At 33.7% G+C, this 22169-nt stretch overlaps 1 protein-coding gene across 13 annotated transcripts in view; it reads right to left on the reverse strand.

Moving 5' to 3' along the window:
• PTPRK (protein tyrosine phosphatase receptor type K) overlaps positions 1 to 22169 on the reverse strand; it is a 505373-nt gene that overhangs the window by 5425 nt on the left and 477779 nt on the right. For 8 of the 13 annotated variants that reach the window (XM_019729449.2, XM_074333559.1, XM_074333557.1 and 5 more), the window contains 13 exons: positions 21495 to 21679; positions 19801 to 19888; positions 18658 to 18734; positions 18445 to 18462; positions 15804 to 15840; positions 14291 to 14388; positions 13771 to 13887; positions 9192 to 9346; positions 6651 to 6786; positions 6295 to 6444; positions 5244 to 5417; positions 2146 to 2277; positions 1885 to 2010 (listed from right to left, as the gene is read on the reverse strand). In XM_019729449.2, the coding sequence (XP_019585008.1) occupies positions 1885 to 2010; positions 2146 to 2277; positions 5244 to 5417; positions 6295 to 6444; positions 6651 to 6786; positions 9192 to 9346; positions 13771 to 13887; positions 14291 to 14388; positions 15804 to 15840; positions 18445 to 18462; positions 18658 to 18734; positions 19801 to 19888; positions 21495 to 21679 (1493 nt within the window). The remainder of the gene's footprint in view (positions 1 to 1884; positions 2011 to 2145; positions 2278 to 5243; positions 5418 to 6294; positions 6445 to 6650; positions 6787 to 9191; positions 9347 to 13770; positions 13888 to 14290; positions 14389 to 15803; positions 15841 to 18444; positions 18463 to 18657; positions 18735 to 19800; positions 19889 to 21494; positions 21680 to 22169) is intronic. The other 5 variants (XM_019729452.2, XM_074333558.1, XM_019729453.2 and 2 more) reach the window with 1 other exon arrangement.

The raw sequence follows: 22169 nt of genomic DNA on the forward strand, positions 1-22169 counted from the left end.
CCTAGTTGATCTCCCTGAATAAACTTGGATCTCTTTCCAAATCATTCTTACTACAGACATCATGCTTATTTTGAAACGCAAATTTGATCTGATTATACTTCTGCTTTAATGGCTTCCAAATGATCTTAGCATAAAATCGAAATTGTTGCCACGGTTTACAAATCCTTACATAATCTGGCTCCACCTCCTACCTCAACCTTCCCTCTACTCTAACACAATATTCAAGTGTCAAACACATTGGCCTTCTTTTAATCCATTTATCAAGTAATTTATTGCCTTGGGGACTTTACACATACACTCCCTTTTGTCTTGAACATTTACTTCTTTCTTGAACCATTCCACCTAGCAAAATACTTCAAAAGAACAGAATTGTTGAATGAGGCATAAAACTTTAACATTCAAATAAAAAATGTTAAGGAAGAATATGCAGTACATGAGTAAGCTATATTGTAAGACATCAGATCTGAACCTCCAGACGGCTCATGCATCTATTTGTAGGATGAGGACATACCTAGTACAACACCCAACTTCTTGGTGTATGCTAAATATTTGATGAGGTGGATGACATTAAATGAGATTGGGTACAGAAAAAAATTAAAAAATGAAAAATCCTGCACTAATAAGGACCAGAACACCAAATATAGAGGAGGATAAACAAACAAATATGCTGACAAAAAAATGTAACACTGATGTGAGTTCCTATTCCTAGAATATTTTTCATGTAAACGGCTCAATTAACAGACAAGTTTTACTTTCTTAGTTTAGCAGCTATGGTTTCTCAGCTAAAATATTACTAGACCATAATGTAACAGATGTGCAGACATAATGAGATTTCATTTAAATTAACATCTAAGATATGCATGAATATTATGACATGATTGAAGTTATCTTTTTTCCTCCACTTAAATGAGCAATAGAATTGGATAGGATTTTATCTCACACACACACACACACACACACACACACACACACACACACCAGACTTATTAACCAGAATCACATATAGCCATTTTGATATGAGAAACACTGAAATATGCCAACCCTATACACAGTCAAAATAATATACATACTAAGAGCTGCTCCTCTAAAAAACAAAGCAATATTTCTTTTTAAAAAGAGAATAATTCCATGGAAGTTACTAATGTTTTCAAAGTTGCTTGCTATTTGGTTACATAATCTAAACAATTTTTAATAAGACTTTTTTTTTTTTTGAGGGAAAGACCCCAAACTTAATTTGTCATTTAGCACAAAGCACAACAAGAGTCAGGAAAAGAAAGACTCCTGGGGACACAGTTGCTCCTTTGCTCCTGGGAAAGGGCATAGTAGTGGCAGCACTGGTTCTATCCATAGATCTGGGCAGAGTGAGATGTTGGGAAATTTAGAAAGACACAATGGTAGGTGGGAGGAGAACCAATGATGTCTGTGATTCACCTTTTCCTTCATGCCTGGGTTCTCCTTTACACATAGGACTTGGAATAGTGACTTGGAACCATTCTAGAATGGCTGAGCCGACATAGCTTTTCCTCCTGAGGTAAAACTCCTTCTCTGTCATTATTAGTATTATACTCTTATTTTTTAACTGCATGCTTTTTCTGAGCTTGATGTCAATATGACTAAAACATGTAGTCAACCTGGAGATACATTTACATGTGCTCAAGAGCCAGGCTCAGACAATCCAACTCAATTAAGTCAGTGCGTCTGAATCTAGATTTTCAGGTAGAATACATGAGTCTAGTAATCAACCAGGAAACTTCCAGCTTTGGGACTAATTATGTAACACTACTAATTCTACTTTTCGTGTGGTCTGAATGGAGTTATACCCTGTCATGGTATGATCCACCTAGTCTGGATCAGGTTAGGAAGAATGATTAAACAGTGACTTACTCTTGTTAGATTGCATATCCTAAAAATCCGGTTTATCACATCACAATCCATTGAACAAGACATACATTCCACTTGGATAGGGCCATATCGTAGCATCCCTTCTTCTGGCCAGTACTGAGGGCAGCCCTAGATGATGAATGTTTTGAAAGAAAAAGAGAGTAACTTTTTCTAACTGGGGTGGTATAAAGCAGTTTATAGCATTTTTATTACTACATTATAAAATTGTGTATAAACACACAAAAGCAACCCATAGCCATTAACCTGGGATAAGTCCACTTCATTTAACATCACAATGGAAGTACAGCCATAATCATACACCAATCTCCAGAAGTCCTTCACAGTGTTTGGCAGAGGGTACTGTGTGACGATGAAAGCAGCTGGCTGCCTGTAGCTCTGTGAAGAAACAAGGTAGATAGAGAAACATAAGACCTTAAACTGTGAAGGATTAGAGGTAAAGCCAAGGGTTCTGTGATTTAAAAAATACAATCAGTTGTACAAGCAGATTCAATCCACTTCAATGTCGGACCAGTAAGACGTAATAGCTTCACATGGAGATGGAAACATTGCTGTACAAGGCATGGAATGAACAGATTTGGACCACTGGAATGTACTGCAACTAGTAATTAGTCAAACTGATGCTAAGAAGTTGATGTCTCAATAGCAATTCAAGTCAAGAATTTAAGTTTTACTTTGTTGAGAAAAGTAATGCAGGACAAATACAAAAGAAGAAACAAACAAACTTTTTGAGGTTAAGATCTTCCATGAAGTACCTGTCAGGCTATTGCAGGTTTCCAAAGGTAATCAGCCTGAGAGGCTGAAGGCAAAGTAGGCACAGAATTCCCTGGTGTGTATGTATGTCCCTTTCTATCAATCATCAATCAACTATTATATATGTGAATGTTTGGCTCTCCTCCACTCCAAATAAGAAAAAGCACATATGCCCCAAACTCATGTGCTCTTACATTATATGGGTAGTAAGCCCATTCTGTACATCTTATAGTTAAACCACCTCCCTTAGTTACCTTGGCATTTCTAATACACATCAATAAATACAATGATGGCTTTAATTGTTTAAGTATTTTCAAGTACCAAAGAATAAAACCAATGCACTCCTTGGCCCCATCTAAGAGGGAGTGACTTCTCGTTTGCTAAGTGATCCTTCATTGGGACACAATAAATTATCTTTTTCCAGAAGAAAAGGCAATGCTTATCTGTCCTGGTCAGTCTCTTGTTCTGCAGATAAGCATTCTACACTAAAATAGAAATGAATATTTCTGTGTAATAACTTCAAATAATGATTTGTATAAGAAATAAAATAACTAGATAGTTGCCTGAGATAGACTTCCTTAATGCTGATAAAAATTGCCAGTGATCTATCTCGTTTATGTCATTCAACTCTTTAAGTCCTTTAAGTGGCTTAACATCAGTGTAGAAACTGGTCCTTGAACTCCATTGATCCTACTACCGTTTGGGAAATGTTGCCAACCATGGCATTCCACTCCATGAAGGATGGCGGGATAAATGTGAGGAGACGATAATTCACCTGGCTGCTTCTAAATGACCTCAACATCTTACAAAGTTCCATCTGCATGCAACTCGAGGGAGTCCCTCCTAAGAAAGACATGAAGTCTCATGAGAAAGGAAATGAAGAAATCAGCTTTCGTTCTAACGAAATGTCTGCTCTAGAGGAAAGTAACGCAAAGAAGGCTGATAGTTATTAACTTATTTTTTGAGTCACAGGGCAGGGGAGATGGAAGAAGAAGAGATGATAAAGGAGAAGACTGAAGATTTCCTATTTTTTTTCAAAGTTCTGTAAGTACATCTAATGCATCCAAGGCTTTTAAATCACAGGATCCTCAGCCTTATTCTGATGCTTCACAGGCATGGCAAAAGGGTCAATAACACTAATTATGAGGAAAGAGGGGAGAGGGAAGGGGTCAGTGTTGACCAATGAGCCCTATTCTTGTAAGCCAAATCAAAACTTACTTTTCTGAAGTCCCAACTACACTACTAAATACACAGGGCAGTTTCTACTATGAAATACATCTTTGTTGAATCAGAGAGAATTCAGCAGAGTAGAACTAGGTAGAGTACAAGGCTCAGTCTTCATAACAACTAGAAAACAACCTGGAAATCTAGAAAAATTTGACAGAGATGCCAAAGACAAAAATGAAAGGCATGAATTTTTTCCTTCTTCCCTTTTCTATTCATCCTTTCTTCATTACAAATCTAGACTTAGAAGCATAAAGGTCTTGAGTGTTTTCTCTCTATATTTAGTATATTTGCCTTTCCAGACAATTAAAATGGAAAGAAATGGTACAATGAGAATCCATGTGATTTCAGCGAAAATGATTAATGGCAAGGCAAGACTCTGGTCACAGCAGGGATGGGAACTTTTCACTTGAGCTTGCCTTTGGACTACTGTGCTCTGCAGCATGAAAAGCAGCCAAGTGACTGGCTAAAAGGCTAATCTCAGAAGTAGAATGTAGGTTTTCCTAAGTCTCTTTATCGGAAGCTAATTTTGGAAAACACAATAGGAGCAACAACTTGGAAAGCTTCATTGTTAGTCACAAAGGAATGATCTCCGACTTCTAATTTCTTCTTGCTATGGTTCCAAAGGCTAAAGGGCAAGAACTAGAAATGTTTACGAAAGGTGATAAACTATTTAAAAGAATTCTGAGCCTTAATAGCCTTCTTGATTCTTCCCAAGGTAACCAAAGCAAGGTGGCTAAAAACATAATTTAAAATCCTCTTTCCACGCTGTTCTGTCTATGGGATGCTAAAATGCTGAGTACATGTTCTTCCACCTACAGTTTATGAAGACTGGAGTGAGGCAAGTCAGTCCTTTTATTCTGATGGATGTGTTAACATTATGTCTTCCATGTCTTCCCCAGTTACTTAGAGACAGTCTATTAACTAATGGCCAATAAAACAAGTTAGCTCTAAATTACATTAAACATCAGAGATAAAAGTTCCCCAAATTAACATAACTTCAGAAGGGTATGGCATTCTATGGTTTTTAAAACTCCTTCCTAAATGTATTCAAAATAGATAAGCATGACTTTCTTTTGTGAAAATGATTAAGATGAAAAAATCTTACCCGAAGACATTTCCTTTTCAGAATATAATACCTGACAATCAAGCTCTACATTTACAATAAAGCCTAAAACTTAACAGTTCCTAAGAATCCCTGTAGGGGAAATTCAAAATCATTCTCCAATAAAATTGTATTTCAATGAAAGTTTCCAATTTTCCCTTTTAGGCCATTTTGATTTTCTTGAAAAGAAAAGTAGCCAGTGTTCATTGCACGATGTAGCTTTTCCCGACACTTTACACTAACAAAGGGAGCAGTCTCTTACATCCATAAGGGCAGCATTGATGTAGTTACTACTCTCCCCATCAATTGTAATTAAAAAAGGCAGACATCTGTCAGGTGGGAGCATGTCCATGAAACGGTTCTTGTCATGGTTCCTTGGCAGGCATGCTATACTGCAGTCTTCAGCTTGTAGTCGAGGGGTGACTGAATTCAAGGTCTACAAAGAAAAGGGAATCGAGGTTAAAAGACAGTGACCCATTTAATAGCACAACACAGATTCATCTAGTATTTAGGACGCCAAGTAGAAAGCAAAGGATTTGTACAAGGCAATGGCGTTTGCCACTTTGAAAGACTGATAGACTTTGTAGTTAAAGCTAATGAAGCCTGAGAAGTGACAAAGAAAAAATATACGCACTGTTCAATGTGCTTCTTAAAAGGAAAGCTGAACAATATCACTACCTGCAAATTGCATGCCTAAGCAAAGATAATGCAATCAGTATCCCATGATAATGACCCATCATCAAAGTTGGAAACTATACTTTATAAAAACGTTTTGACATGATATATTTAAAGATTGTGGCATGCTGCAAAGAGTACTGGGCAAAGAATCAAAGTATTAAGTATCTAGAGGGACTTCTGACTTCATAGTCACACACCTTCACAGGTGTTTTAAAGGTCCTATAAACATTTGGGTTCTTTTTAGAAACAATGTCTAGCCTAAACTTCAGCTATTAGTATTAATGTGCTTGATTTCACATTTTGATCAGCATAGAAAGCCAAATCCATTATACTACATAAAAAAGCATTGTAAGTATACACAACCCTCCACTAAATTTGACTTTTATGATACCTTTTCTCCATACCCTTTTCCGAGTCTGAACTCATTTACCCTTCATGATATAGCAGACATGAGCTCATTAATACAAAAGTGACTCCATTATATGTGTAATGAAATAGATCGGTATTATATTATATTTAAAATTGGGTCAAAGGTTATAAATTTGACTTGAAAGACCTTCCTTAGAAGAATTAATAATACCCAGAACAAAGTGAAATAAGTTGTTAGTAAAAGAAGACCTAGAAATAGTAAATACCTGGAATTCATCTTTGAGATGTGAAGAGTTAGTCTGGGAGTCTATTCGAATCATATCAAAATATGCAGCTTTAAATTCACAGACAGGTATGGCAGTTTCTCCACATAAACAGGCTTCTAAAATGGCATCGTGAATAAAAATGTACTGTTCCTATCAAAAGAAAGAAAAAGAAAAACTTTACACTATTTTAATAAACCTTATCTGCATATCAAAGGTAAAGAATACACAGAATTTTCTTTCTATGGAAATATTAATAAAAGTACCTATATTTTACTATTGACATGTGAAAAACATGGACTCTTTTATTTGGAAAAGGCTAGAAAAAAAAGTTAGAGGTAAATCAACAATCAACATACCTCGGTCTGGACCATATTGATACGACGAGATCTTAAGGCTTTGACACAGTTGTAGATGTCAACAACACCCTCTCTTTCAGCCATGTCCAGCATGATATCAATCACTATGTAACAGCCAGTTCGTCCAGCACCAGCACTAAAAAAAAACAAAAACAAACAAACAAACAAACAAAAATTAAACAAATTGAGAATTGAATTGAAGGACTGCAGGAAGCACGTCTATGGAACTTTAAATAAAGATCCTTCTGGCTTTCAGAGAGATGGAATCTAATTTAAGAAAGCACAAGACTGCATAATTTGTACATATTGTACAAACACTTGTTAATGTCCAAAAAAACTTCATGTAGAGTATCTGTTCTGGTATAAACTGAAGACTGGAAGAAGAGTTCCAAACTAGACGATATAACTTTCTAAATCAAAGTGTGTTTTAATAATAATGTACACAGAGGGTGCCAAAAAATGTATACACATTTTAATACAGGAAAACTGTATTAAAATTGTAATACTCAATGTATACCAATAACAAAAGATGAATACAAGTCATGTTCGACTTCTGCAATTACAAGTGTTCAAAATGGTTATGATCAGCATCCAGACACTTGATTATGGTGAACTACTGCTTGGACAACATTGAGCAATGGGTCCACTTGTATACATTTTTTGGCACCCTTGGTATATGTCATTCAAGCTCTGTAGTTCTTATACAGTCTTCATTTTATGTAAATCAAATACACATAATTTCAAGCTCATAGAATTAATCAGGGAGTGGATTCAGGCTTTAAAATTTAACCCCAAATTGAAGACTTTTATACTCATAGTTGTAGGTTTTCTGGCAAAATTCAAAACTGCTGGCTCTCTTAGACAGAAGTTATAAATACCAAGGCAAAAGAACATGAATTCCAAAACCTTTCAATGGGAAATCTGAGGAGCCACAGGCAGGAGGAAATGCTAATGTGACGCTGGGGAAGAAAACAGTGGTTATCAATGGGGAGGATACTGATAGAAAGAATATTGTTGAATGGTGATCTGAAGGAAAAATAAAAATGAATTGTTAGGTATAGAATATAATTCTTAACTGGTCACTAAGATAGCCACTATCGTATGGTATTTAAATCACTACTTGAAGCATGATATACTGCTGATTATTTTACCCCTTGAGAGTGCTTCTCTAATTTTATATATAGAAGTCAATGGAACAAACAAGATATAGTTGGGATTTTGGCAGGGAGGAAATTCCCTGTGTAGTCAGTTTTCTCTTTTCCATAAATTTAGAGATACCTGAGTCTAAGTAGAAAATGACACTTCTGTTTCAAGAGAGTATCTAAGAATCTTGGGGCACTTCTGAAGCAAGCGATTCATAGGAAAGTAAACATCTATGATAAGTCAAGACACCCCTGCCTGAATTGAAAACCTATTTATCTCATTTTCCCAATGCATAAATAGACTATTAACATTATTTCTTTGTTTTCTAGATGTGGTCACTTCTCTTAAACTCACTGTTCTTTAAGAAATTTAAGTAAAAGATACTGTGGCTATCTCTGGTGCTTTCTTTTTGCCTACCGTCTCTAAATCACAGTTCCCAGGGTTTGAGACAGGAATGTAATTGAAGAGTACATCAGATTTCTTGAGGAGGACTGAATTGAAGATTTTTTTTTTCAGGGTATACAGTACCTGATCCTTATGCGATGACTTATTCTGTGCCCCCCCCCCCCCTTTTATACATGGTCATTTAAATTCTGAATAGGTTGGATTTTCAGAAAGAAAAAGAATGCTGAAGCACAAACTATTATGAGCTTGGAGGAGAGAACATATGAGAATGTTGTGCAGCATTTACGAAAAGCTTTTCAGATTTAGTATATATTTTTCTGTTCGCATCTCAAAATGAGGCCATGTAATTTGCTTTTAGTGTCTCGGGATGCTTGTTTTAAGAGAAGTTCCTAATCAGAAGAAAGTCTTGAAATAATGTTCACATTTTTCTGGCATGTATTTGCTGGATCTCACTAATGCAGCTTTCAATGTCCTCTGATGGATGACTTTTTTTTTTTTTAAACCTTAAATACCTGTTTTATAGTACAAATTCTTGCAATTTAGGCCATTTAGTAACTCTTACATCTCACATTTAGTTATAAAAGCTGGGATTCTATCGGGAATTTACCAGATTGGCAAGGAATCTCTATTTCATTCTACCATTTCATACAATATGGGATTTGCAAAAGCAATAAAAAAAAGAAAAAAAAAAAGGAAGGAAAAAAGCAAACCAAAACACAGATGTTGCCACTAAAAAGCAGTTTTCTACACTCACAACTGTGGACAACACTACACACATTAGGATGAATGCATTTATTTTTTTAAGTTTCTATTTTATATCCTCCTTATGCTAACTTTTATTTTATTGCTGTTTTACTTTATCTGTAATACGTACAAGCTGGAACCTTGTAAACATGCATTACTTTTTTGTGCTTAAAAGCCTTATCACGATACCTTTTTTTAAAAAAAAAAGCTGGCTGTACACAGTCAACACCATTTGGGACCATCACTTACCTGCAATGCACAACGATGGGGCCAGCACTGGGAGGGTTGGAGAACTTGACTCGGCGGATAAAAGAAAGAAGCCCTGTAGCATGGTAGGGCACTCCATGGTCAGGCCAGCCGGTGAAATGGAACTGTTTAACTTCACGGATCTCATTGTATCCCCTCTGTGCAAACATGTAAAGAAGTATTTTTAAATGTTCAAAAATAAAGTCATGAAACGCAGGCATAGGTACTTGACCTGATTGACAACAACAACAACAACAAAAGGAAAATTTACCAAGATCATGCTTTTTCTGAAAAAGGGTGCTAGCTTGACATGGCCTAGCCTAGGAGCATACCTTTGTTGTCAGACAACTGCCAAAGAAAGAAAATTAGAAGCCTTGCTCAGTTTTATAAGTCTGGCTAAATTCTATTTACTCTGACAGTTTGTTCTTTACTAGGAATGAAAGCACATAAAATTATTAGGGGAAAAAGAAGAAATAGAAAAGCTAAAATGCTGCCCTGTTGACCCAATGCGCTGGGTTCTCAAGTGGTGTATAAATGCAACATTCTTGCGTCTCACCTCACAAAGAGATTTTAATGCCTTGCTTATCCATGTTGAAAATGGTTTTGAAGCATAGCATGTAGAGATTTTCCAGGACATTGGTACTCTAGATTGGTTTATAAAATATACAGACAGCTAAACTGTTCTTTGGGCAAACTATTTTCCTTAACCCTGTGAAATAATTCAGCACACAGAGTATTATTTATAGTAACAAAAATACAAAATGAAAGACGTGAAACACCTATTGTTGTGCCTCTTTCTTATTGGGTTAATTGAAGAGAAACCTTTAAACGTACACTTCAAAGCTTTCTTCTTCTGCTTTTGCTGTTGTTGTTAAAAGAAGCCTGTAGGTTATGGTAGCACAGCTTGGAGAGCATAGATGAAGTGCTGCAGAATTTATTTTTCAGAATCCATATTTGAAGCAAAAAACAAAAACAAAAACCCCACTATAATCTATATAATTCCAACTCTACTGTGAGCTATCTGTGAAATCTCAATCTCTTGTTCAGTCAGAATAGATAGAAAAATTGCATGAAATAAATGAAACAACTGAAGAAAACTTATTTTTAGATTGTATCCTGCATAGGACAATATAATTTGGAAGCCAGTGATCACGTCTTATTATTCATTTTAGTTATAGTTCCTAGCACAAGACCTTACAGAAAGCAGGGCTCAATAAGTAATTATAATAATGACAATGACAAACACCATAATGGAATCATGTAAATGGAAAAATCACATGAGTTACTACTTTTGAAGTCAACTCTACTGAAAAAGGCCATAAATTGTTCTAAGATTTGATTTTAGACAATTAATTCACCTTCTACATATTAATCCTTTTACTGGAGTTACTATAATGGCCTTTCTCTTTTTAGTAAAGTTTAATATCTGGCAGCATATGTTCCCTTATCATTCTTTTTATTTAAATTTTCCTGAGTAATTTTCAAATATTTGGTTTAAAAAAATGCTCTTTTCCAGTTCTAAATAACAACAATAAAAGCATATTGAACATAAAAACCCAATGATATTCCAATTAGTATTTCATTCAATCCATAATGTGGTATTAATGACAAGTATTCCCATTCTGGGGCATATCATATATTTCCATTTATTCACATCTAATTTTTTGTTCTTCAATACATTTTTGTGGTTTTATTCACCTAGAACCTGTATCTTTCCTATTAAATATATTATTAGATACTTTAGAATGTTTTTATTATTGTGAAAAATATCTTTTTAATGTCTACATTCTTTACTGCTAACATGAAAGTTAGGATTTATGTATATTTATCTTGAATTAGTCACTTAAATGATTATTCGTTCCATTTAAAAATATTATCTCTAGTTTTCTTGGTATAAAATGATTTCGCTTGAAATAATTTTATCTTTTCCAATAGTTATGCAGTTTATTCCTGTTTTCATTTGATAGAGCTTCCTAAAATGTTGACTATTAGTGAGAATGATCATCCACATCGCATTCCTGATTATAACAGCAAAGCCTTTAGTTTTTCACTGCTTAACCCGCATGCTACTATTATTGACTCTACTTATCATGTTTAAGGACTCTCATTTTCCTGATATAATTAGAGTTTTATTATAAATGCTTTTAAATACAATTAAGTACACTACAGTATCTATTAATAAAATCACATGGTTTTCCTCCTTTAACGCAATGACATAATGAAATATCTTACCACAGTTGCAAAATCCTTTCATTCTTAGAAAACAATCATGATAGATCATGTGATCTTTTCTTAATTCACGTTTCGATTCTAATTTTTAATATTTTATTTAAGTTTTTTCAAGCATTTCTTTAATGTGATCGGTTTGCAATGTGTGCATGCAACACTTGGGAGCGGGAGAGATAGACTGAGAGGGAGAAAGAGTGAGATGAAAAAAGAGGTGAAGAGAGAAGAACTTCTTTAAGTTATTCTGTTATCACAGTTAAGCTAGCTTTAAAAAATATATTTAGTTGGTTTTAATGATTTTTTTATGGTCTAAATAGTTTGATTAACACAGGCATTAGAAATTCTTTAAAGATTAAAGAAACCTCAACTATGAAACCATAGTGCAATTTTAATGGTAAATTTTAAAAATCATTCTATTTTCTAATGTCATCTGTTCAGATTTCTAACTCTACCTGGTTCAAATTTAGGAAGTTATTATTTGCTAGAGCATCCGTGTATATAGACTACAATCTATATCTCTAAGTTTATACATAAGATTTTTTTATAATTTTCCTAATAGCTAGTATAACAGAAGTCATTTCCCTTTTGTGTTTTCTAAAATACATGTTGTGTTTTGATTGTTGCTCATTTAGAGTCAATGGTGTTTTATTTACTTTATTGATCTTTTCAAGTAACTAGCTTTTTGATTTAATTTATTCTTTTTTGTATTTCTGTTTTATAGTTAAATTTTCCTTTGTTTTATTGAGTTTTTAATTTTCTAATTTAATAATTTTCCACATTATCTAATCTACCTTTTAAAACGAAATCATTTATGGATATATATTTTTCTAAGATGATAACTTATGGGAAATTTTGATATAAAAATATTGATTGTTATAGAATAATTTTAGAGGTACTTTTTCCTTCAGGATTATTCAAAAGAGGCTTTGATGATTTCTAGGAATTTTTTTTTTTTTTGCGGTATCATGGGTCAGTAATTTGTTGTTATTTTCAGTTGGATTTTGGAAGCATCTTGACTTTTTGTTATGTATTCAGGTTTCCTTTATAACTAAGTTTATGATTGATTTTCATAAAAGTTTCACAAATTCACAAGAATGTATATTACGTATTCTCTCTTTCCATAATAATGGGATCTAGCTATTCATTAAATCAAGCTTGATGGTTCTCTTTTTGAAATCTCCTGAATCTTTGCTTATTTTTTGCTACTTGATTTCTCTAAGAAATTTCCATAGATGTTCCATAGTTGTGATAATAATAATTATGCTGTTCTGTATAATGCTACTTTCCATTTAATATTTCTAATTATTTTTAATGTTAGTAAGAATACTTACAATAACATTTGTAAAGAATGGCACTTCTAGATCATAGATGTATAATAATGCAACTATCTTTCTACTGCTGGATATTTAATGTCATCTATAATTTTCCAAGACTGTCAATCAAGTTATTGTAGTTTAAATATACTTCTTAGGATTCATGGAAGGTAAAATTCTTGGTCAAAGACATCAATACTTTAAAGCTCATATATCTTTGTAGATATACAAAGGAATATATGTAATAATGGTATCTGCAACAACGTGCTTCATTGCTTCTGTGCCTTATCTCGGTGTCCTTACACTACCCACTGTATTTTCGTCTTTTGGATCCTGTTAAAAATAAGTCAGATCATGTTACTTACTCCGGGGCTCATAACCCTTCAATGCCTGCCTGCCTTACATTTAATACTAGCTAAAATCATCATAATGACTTACAAGGCCTCATTTATTTGGCTCTGTGATTTCTCTGATTTCACCTCATATTTCTTTCCCATCTCTGAATGCCCTAGATTCCTGGGTGTTTCTCATTGTGACAGGAATACTCATGCCTCAGGGTCTCTGAAATGACTCTTCCGTCCATCAGAAAGATTTTTCCCCAGGTTAACTTCCCTGGGATGTAATTCTTACCTGAGCTATAGTTATATCACTCACTCCCTCACTTCCTTCAGGCTTTGTTATGTTACATTCTTAATGAATCCTTTCCTGATCAACTTTTTAAAATTGTAAACCATTCCTTCTTCTACTTCAGCAATATTCCCCACTTCCATTCCCAGCATTATTTTTCTTCAGAGTACTTTTCATGTGATCATATGATGTATTCCTTTATTTATTAATTTTTATTGCCTGTCTCCCCTTAACAGACTATAAGCTCTTAAGATTTAGAAACATGTCTGGCACGTGGTATTCTCTCAGATATATATTAGTGGAATGGATAAATGAATAAATGTATGTATAGCATCATCAAAACAAACCTTGACGGGATTTAAGAGAAAAAAAAAGTTTCAATATACATGTTTTTAAATAAAACATTAGGTACTTACCCTTTCCAGGGTAAATGTCCTAACTACATATTCAGCAAGTGGTTCCATTTCTACACAAGTTACTTTGAAGTCACCATAAACTTCAGTATCATCAGGCCAATACTTATAGCACTTAACCTAAGTGACAAAAAGAATTCATAGGTGAAACTAACACATAATACACATGAACCACGATGGTTTAATTTCAATGTTAACTCTTCATGCCACAGTTAAAATACAATTAAAAGATTTAAAAAATGAGAAAAGACTCTGTTACACAATAAATAGAAAGATCTCATAAAAATATACAAGCCTGATAATGCAATTAGATTCTGGTACATAATCAAAGCTTATTTTATTACCAAATGAGAAATCAAACAATTTCTCAGCCATCAAAGGTTCACGTAGGGGAGCACTCATTTGATATGCTATGCCTATAATTTTTGTCAGTTGAACAATATTCTATTTCAAGTTTGTTATGTTTTGCTATTCAAGTTATACACACTCATGTTTTATGACATATATATTTATTTCTTCTTACCCGGCCAACCTCAACTAAATTTGTAACCATCACAATGCAGGCAGACTGTTCTTGCCAGATCATTCTCCAGAAATCATACACCGTTTCATGAACTGGGCCTATGAAAAAATTAATGTGAATATTATGTTATCAGAGAAATTTTTCAGTTAATAAGAAATTGAGAAAAGATGAAAAACAATGCAAACTAAAAAGAGCCAAAAAAAGAAAATTAAAGGTCTAACACAAAATGTTACTGAAAGAACTTAAATTCAGTTTATATCTAAATTCACTCTATAGGCAAAAACAGACATGTACAAGTTTGTTTGTTTTTCAAATTGTCTTCTATACTTCCCAGTTTAGAAGATGATATCACTGGTTTCAGAGTATTTATATAAGTCACTAATGCATTATTTTAATGAATATTCAAATACATGTGAAAATAGGATGTCTTATGCCACTATCAGCCAAATAGTACTTATTACCAACTAAATATATGCACATCATTTATAAACAGTGCATTTTTAGTGGTTAATGAAGAAACATCATACATGTAAGGGCACACCCTAATCTTATCCTATAGTACCATCCTCAAACTGCAAAAGCATCTCCTGGGCCCTACTCTACTCATTATCATAAAACTAGAATATTGTTCACCATGGATAATCTTTCTAACTTTAAATAATTTATATTAGGTTGGTGCACAAGTAATTGCGGTTTTTGCAATTATTTTTAACCTTTTAAACCGCAATTAGTTGTGCACCAACCAATTAAACTCAATTACTCCAAAAATATGTGAAACCACTTAAAAATGACTTCTGTCAAAACAGCAAAACAGCTTTTGTTTTACTTTCCTCTTTTACAAAATAGGAGTACAGGTTTCTCTTCTGATGGCCAGAGGTCAATTTGCAGAAATAACTAAAGATGTTTTTGTTGTTGAAGTTAGGATAATTTTATTCCCCAATGTGCCGCTACAACAAGATTTCCCTACTTTCTTCTTATTTTACACAAAGAATGAACTTGACAAAATTCCCATTAGCCCTTTGTTTTGTCTCATCCTTGACTTGTAAAAAAATTGCTAGAAGATAATCTAACATCTCATTATCACAGTTGGTCTTGAGTATTGCTACATTCCAGGCCGACAGACTCAGGAAAGAAAACAGGCACCTTATATGAGTTGAGACCTCCTGTGCTTTCATTAAAAATAAGTAATTCCTCTGTACTACTGACTAGTACTCTGGGACATGAGGGTACTAAGAGCCAAATCACAAAAACTACGAGCAGCTTCTTTTTTACTTGTAATTACAAAAAAAAAAAAAAAACAACAACAAAAAAAACAACAACAAAAAAATCAAACTTTAATATATATACATTTTACACAGATAAAACAATCTGTATTATACAAATGAATAAAGAGCAGTGTTTCTCAGAAGAGCTCATTTTTTTTTTTAAGATAATTAAGGCAAAATTCTGTAAAAACACTGATAAATAAATAAGCACAAATTTGTTCTACAACATTTAAAAGACAAAGTTTTACCTTGTGTTGCAATGTAGTGGCTTGGTCTCTGGTAGCCCTAAAATAGAGAACAAATTGGTCATAATTTTACATCAGTATCAGAAATAAATGAATGAAGGCATAAAAAGATGAAGACAACCACCTGTTAAGATTAAGTTATAGTAAAAAGTCCAGAAATGAGTAGTGAACTTATAGTTCACTTCTCAAACCTACGTTATCTGAAACGTAAAAATAAAACAGAAATTAAATATTTAAGGGCTCTGATTAGACTATAAATTGCATGACCGAGATTCATTTGCTAGGAGTAACATCATAGATTTTGTTTGGTTTCACTAAAATGTTTATGCCTTCATGTTAATCTTCAGTCATTCATTCCTTGCAAAACTGTGTTTGAAAATACCAATTTTCATTTTACCATCCCAAAGTACAACACACTGCATTACAAATGGACAACGACATATTAGAACCATAAAGAAAATAACAGAACATTCCAATGTTAAAGCTGGACAATGCATGTGTGCATCAAATCAAAGTCCTGCTGAGATTTTATGGAGAATATTCCTGTTGTCTAATATGTTCAGGAATCTGCCAAACTATTCTGTGTGTGTGCACTGATAATACTAATTTACACACACATAATTATAGGTACACACATATATAGGGAAAGAGGAGTTTTAAAATATATATCTTATCCTGAACAAAAAGTTTGGTACTTTTTCTTCTTTTTATAATGTGCCAAGAGCTCTATGTGGTTAAACATTTAATATTGTTTCAATAAAGAAATTAGTCCTGATAAGGAGTAAGTTGTTAGTTGCTCTCAATTGGTTTGAATTCCAAAAGATCACGAGGGGCAAAAATGTGAATGGAATAATGGGGTTGAGCTTTGCGTTTGTTGTGTATTTACCAAAGTACTTTAGTAAAAGCCTGTGGTACAATTTATCTACATTTTGGTGTGGGCAACTCAATACAAATATAAAAGTTTGAGATCTCCAATCTTAAAACTTATAGGTTGAATGCTATACTGTTGCAAATTTGAGTTTTCTATTTCTTGATATACCAACATAGCACAGTGTTTTATGGAACTTTTTTCCCCCCAAGCTTTATAAGCACTTCATTTCCTGTTTTTCATGAAAAAAATTACCAATTGCTGGAATTCTAAAAAGTAAGTATATCAAACTAATGGGAAAGGGAAAATTATGAAAGTGTATAAACAGCCAAAATACACTGGGGTCTTAAGACAAATATTGGATAAAAACACAGCCTGATTTAGAGCACACTTTTAACATATGAACCATTAAATACAATGATAACAAGGCTCCAGTGTATATGTCTTGGCAGAAAACCAAGGTTAAACTAAATAGGTAAGAACAAGTACAAATTTGGTAGAGAATTGTTGATATTTTTTATTCTAAAGTTTAGACCAATAGCATAGTTTTCCATGTTAAGATGTCTGATAAATTTAAAATATTCGATGAGAGTAAAATGAGGATCAGAAATTTTACCCATATACTCAGAGGCTATACTTAATAAAATTTATTAATTCAAAATTATAATTACAATTCACAAAATAACTGTAAAATATGAACTTAATAAATGTAATAAAATTGTTACCACTTTAGGGAAATTAGAAAAAGTTGGGTCCTAAATTTCATATCTTTTATAGATATAAATGTATACACATATGCTGTAATACTTGATATTTCTACCTTTTGCCTTCCAATTAATGCATATTTTGAATTGATTAATTTTAGCACACCTAGATTTGAATTATTACTATTTTTAATAGCTGATGTTTAATGAGTGCTTAATACATGCTAGGCACTGTGCTCAATGCTCAACATGCATTAATTACACCATTTAATTCTCGCAACAAAGCGATAAGGTTAGTACTGTCATTATTCCCACTGTACAGATGAGGAAACTGAGGCTCAGAGAGATGAAATAACATTCCCATGATTTCCGATGTGATTTTGAACCAAAAAGTATAAAAAAAGAGCCTGTCATTCTTATATGTAAAGTTATGTTTGCCTCCTTAACAATATTTTATCTTTCATTTGAAATTTATTTTTTATTAAATAAAGAATTTGCATGTAGATATATTTTAAGTAAAATTTACAGTGAAATATATGATCAAAATAAGATTTTTTTATTTGTATGATTCAATATATATGTGTGATATGTATATTTTACAAACGGAATTTGGTAATTATTTTGCCGAAGTAATTTTAACACTTGACAAACCAATACCACACACCACAAAATAGTTTCCCTACCATTATTCACATCAGAAGTCAAATATAAAAAGTAGAATTTCAGAAACACTAATACACATCATACTATCCAGCTTCTCACATATGTTTAGGGAAGGGTAAAAGTCAGAAACACAAATCATCAACAAATAAAACTCAAGTACATAATAAATTGTCAAAAGCTAAAAATGGTCCTGTTTTTCTAAACATAGAAAAGGGAAGGAGATAAAATAGATCTTTACACATGTAAAGGAGTTACAAAGAAATGAACAAAATACAGATAAACTGTATGAGGCTAATTAGGTGAAGCATGCAGAGATAACTAGTAGTAAGCATTAGTAATAACTGTAATTAAGAGTAGTTACATTGAATATGTATAATAGGTACTGTTATTTACATATAGTGGTACTTACATCCCTGTACAGCCAAATCTACAGCCCAAACCAAAGTCAGGTGTGAAAGAAAGCACAACAACGTCAGTAAGTACTAGGATGTAGAACAAGGAAAAGTGTACAGTTTGTTCTTTATTTTACAAAGCTAGCAATCACTTTATAGGTAATAACAAGCAAAAAGATTTACATATATAAGCCAACAAATTGGGCACACTGAACTATAAAAATACTTACATCTATATAGTTGGCATTAATGTAATCTGAAGAAGGATCATCCTCAACAGGCTGCAAAATTACTCTGGAGTGATCATCTAAAAATGTTAAATAATAAAACAAAAGCTATTAAATATATCCCCTGTTCTGAGACAATGACACTAGTAGAGACTTGAAATCGTTTAATGGTTGATAAGAGCTTACCCACTGTAACTATATAAATATTTTAAACCACCAGTTATTTGAAGAAATACAAGAATTTTAATGAGCTCATTACTTATTATAACTGTAATATTCCGTAAATAAAGCTTCAATGACTAACATCTTCATAGTTAGGAAGCTTTTAGGGGACATGGTGATGTCTGATGAATAATCATTCGAGTTACGGACTAGTCTAAGGAACTAAACTTGCCTTAACTCCTAATTTGGCTTCTTAGGCATGATTTTAAATGGATAGGATCCTTTCCCCTGCACTTTACAGCAAATGGGCCATGGAACCAGGTAATGAATTTTGAACCCCTGCTCTCAACTTCTTATTTCTTGAGACTCAAGGTTAAATTTTGATGCATTCATAAGATACTTTAAAATAATATAAATTGAGAATAGAGTGGTCAAAGTAAATAAGTAGCTAGTTACAAGCTAAATTATGTTACTTTCCTTACTGCTTCTGTGGTGTCATATAATAATTAGCTTACTTATCCCTGTATACAGCTTGAAGACTTAAGGAAGAGGAAGTCTCTAATGATAAATAACATGGAGCAACTGGAGTTTAGACACTGGCTCCAAGGAAGCAATAAAGGTATGCAGAAAGAACAACACTCCCACTTTGAATATATTTGATGGAGGTGTTACAGCAATTTACAGAATTTCTTTTCATTATCCTGATATTCTCAGCTTCTCAATAACACCCCATGCATTTGTGTGCAAACATAAAATCAAACAGAAGTATCTCCACAGGGTGAAGCGTGTAAGTCAATTTAATTAATGAAGATGATGACAATTTCTGAGTCATTGCCAATAGCTAATGCCGTGTTACTATTAAAAAGATTACTGTATAAACAGATGTGCCATCCTCTGGGATTCTCTTACTGTTTATCTTCTAAAGTTACTGCTTAACTTCTACACACAATATTTATATTCACTAAGAATTGTATGAGAACTTACATGCTATAATGTTTCCATATCGGTTTTTTGCTCTATTTTGATCTTTTTTAGCTACATCCCAAGATGCTGACTGTCCTTCAAAGAAGCTCTGGGGAAAAAAAAAGAAAATATTAACAAGTAGACTGAATTTAATTCCTTTTCATGAATGAGGTTTATCTGTTCTGCAGACCAAAGCAGTAGAAGCCACTTTCTCAGGGAGGGAGTCCTACAGTAGTAAAGAAGTTACAATTTCAGACCTCAAAGCTTGTTTGCTGGAACTCCTACTTGGATTGGGCTGAGTTCAAATTAAGGACAAGAAACAACTTTAGACAAAAAAGGACCTTAAAAACATTTCAAATTTAAGATCGCTATAATTTTGTGGGATGAAAGTAGAAAAAGCATCAAAAACTTCAAAACTACTTCTAATGAATTATTTTTTAAACTTGCTTCCTTTTGCATTTATAATAGGGGGAAAAAAAATAACCAACCTGTTTTCGGCCATAACCATTCATTACATTATGTGCAATACATCACAATTCAGTTTCTTTGAAGATCATGAAAAAGATTGAGTCTCTACAACAAGAGGCCTTATGAAAATTAAAAAGAGTCACCATCTCCAAGAATCTTGGAACAGATGAATTTGTTGATTTGTTTAATGATCATATGCAGCGATTTAAAATATCGATATAGATTTCTTTTTGCAGAAAAACTTTAACTTTGCTCAACACAGGAAATGGGGTCTTCAAAGAGTCAACGGTCTTTGAAGTGAGGTACACAGGAATACACATGAAATGAGCAAGAAGAAGCCGCTCTGGCAGAACATTATAATTCCTTGCACTATTTCGTTACCACAGCACAGTGTTTCCGGCATACATGTAAAACCAACTTTCAAAATTTAAAGAGAATTGTATTCACTCCCAAACTAAGGTATACAAGTACTCTAAAGAAAATGTAGAGTTGAGAGGATTCTTCATGAAGCGGGATGTATTCTGAATGGTCTTTCAAAGTAAATGATTGCTTGGATTCTTGCACTTTAAACGTGTGTGTAGAGCAGTACTTGTTTGGTGGTGGAGGAGCTTTCCTCTATGCCCCAGACTGATATTCTCAGTAAGTGAATGTAGCAAAGGAACTGTGTCCTTTGTACTGTACTAGGTTTATTGGGATGTTTAATTTAAATCACTTCCCTTACAGTTTAAATCTTGGTATTTGGGTTTGAATAGGAAGATGAAATAAGGTTGGGAGAATTTCCCACATGCTTTTTCTGGCTTCCTAATGTCTGGATTTGCAGTGCTCTGTTTTATTTCTTAGCCACCCTCAACCAATAATGCACAAAACAAAACTAAAAGTGACAATTAGTACATTTAGAACACAAAGCTTGATCCCATTTCTCAACAGAGTGTCAACAAGTGAAGAGGCAGAAAAGTACCTACTACTTAAGTCATTCAAATGATAGAATCTGTAATGATACAATGGGACTAATATGAATTTTTGAGTAGGGAAATATAAGGTCTAACAGTGTGGTTTTTAAATAACATACCTTTTTCTTTCAATCCATCTACCCCGTCTCCCCATATACACACTTGATTGTTCACTTATAAAGGTTTAGAGAGTTTATAGAGAATTCCACTTCTTGTTATGCTAAACAGAGGAAAACTGTGAACTTCCACTGTGTATCCTGGTTAGAAACAAAATTTAACATAGTATTGAAATTTCACCTCGTATTCCTCTTTGAACCCATAGCTGTCTGATGTCTTCATGAGATTAATGTGCTGCAGTAAGTCGGCCACCCTGATGGCTGGGTGCAGCTGTCCTGTCTGGTATGGGGATTCTGTCCCCTCACAGAGGTAGCGAGGTACGTCAAGAAGACGACTGGACTCTGCCGTAGCGCTGTGGTTCTCATCTGGCATTTTTCAGATTCAAGAAGATTAAAGAAAAAAGACAAAGTTATCTTGTTCAATATACACTACACAAAGAAGATTTTTAAGATCTCAAGATCTTTCTGACAACAGGAGGAAGGGAAAGAAATATAGTACGGGCCTAGGGCAGCCTCCCCATAAATACAAAGCCTTTTACTTCAGCGCAAGGTATGAGGTCAGAGTACATTATGTTTATATCAGCAAGACAACAGATGTTATGAGATGTAGATATATCTGATCCACTTCTTAAAAAGATAGTGGGAGATTTTGCTGGGTTCTTACTGCGTTCTTGTCTTTGCAGTCATAGCACTATAGAGTGGGACCAGAAGATCAAGTTGTCAATTGGAGAGGTGTTTTCATTGTCGACTAAATTGAACAGACTCCTTCGCACCCATATTCCCACCTCCCTGTAGGCAACCCATCCCCACAGGGCTGCTCTCTTTGCCCTTGCAGCCCTACTGAACCCTGCCACCT

The sequence above is a fragment of the Rhinolophus sinicus genome, linkage group LG05 (assembly GCF_036562045.2).
Source record: "Rhinolophus sinicus isolate RSC01 linkage group LG05, ASM3656204v1, whole genome shotgun sequence".
Lineage (NCBI taxonomy): Eukaryota > Metazoa > Chordata > Mammalia > Chiroptera > Rhinolophidae > Rhinolophus > Rhinolophus sinicus.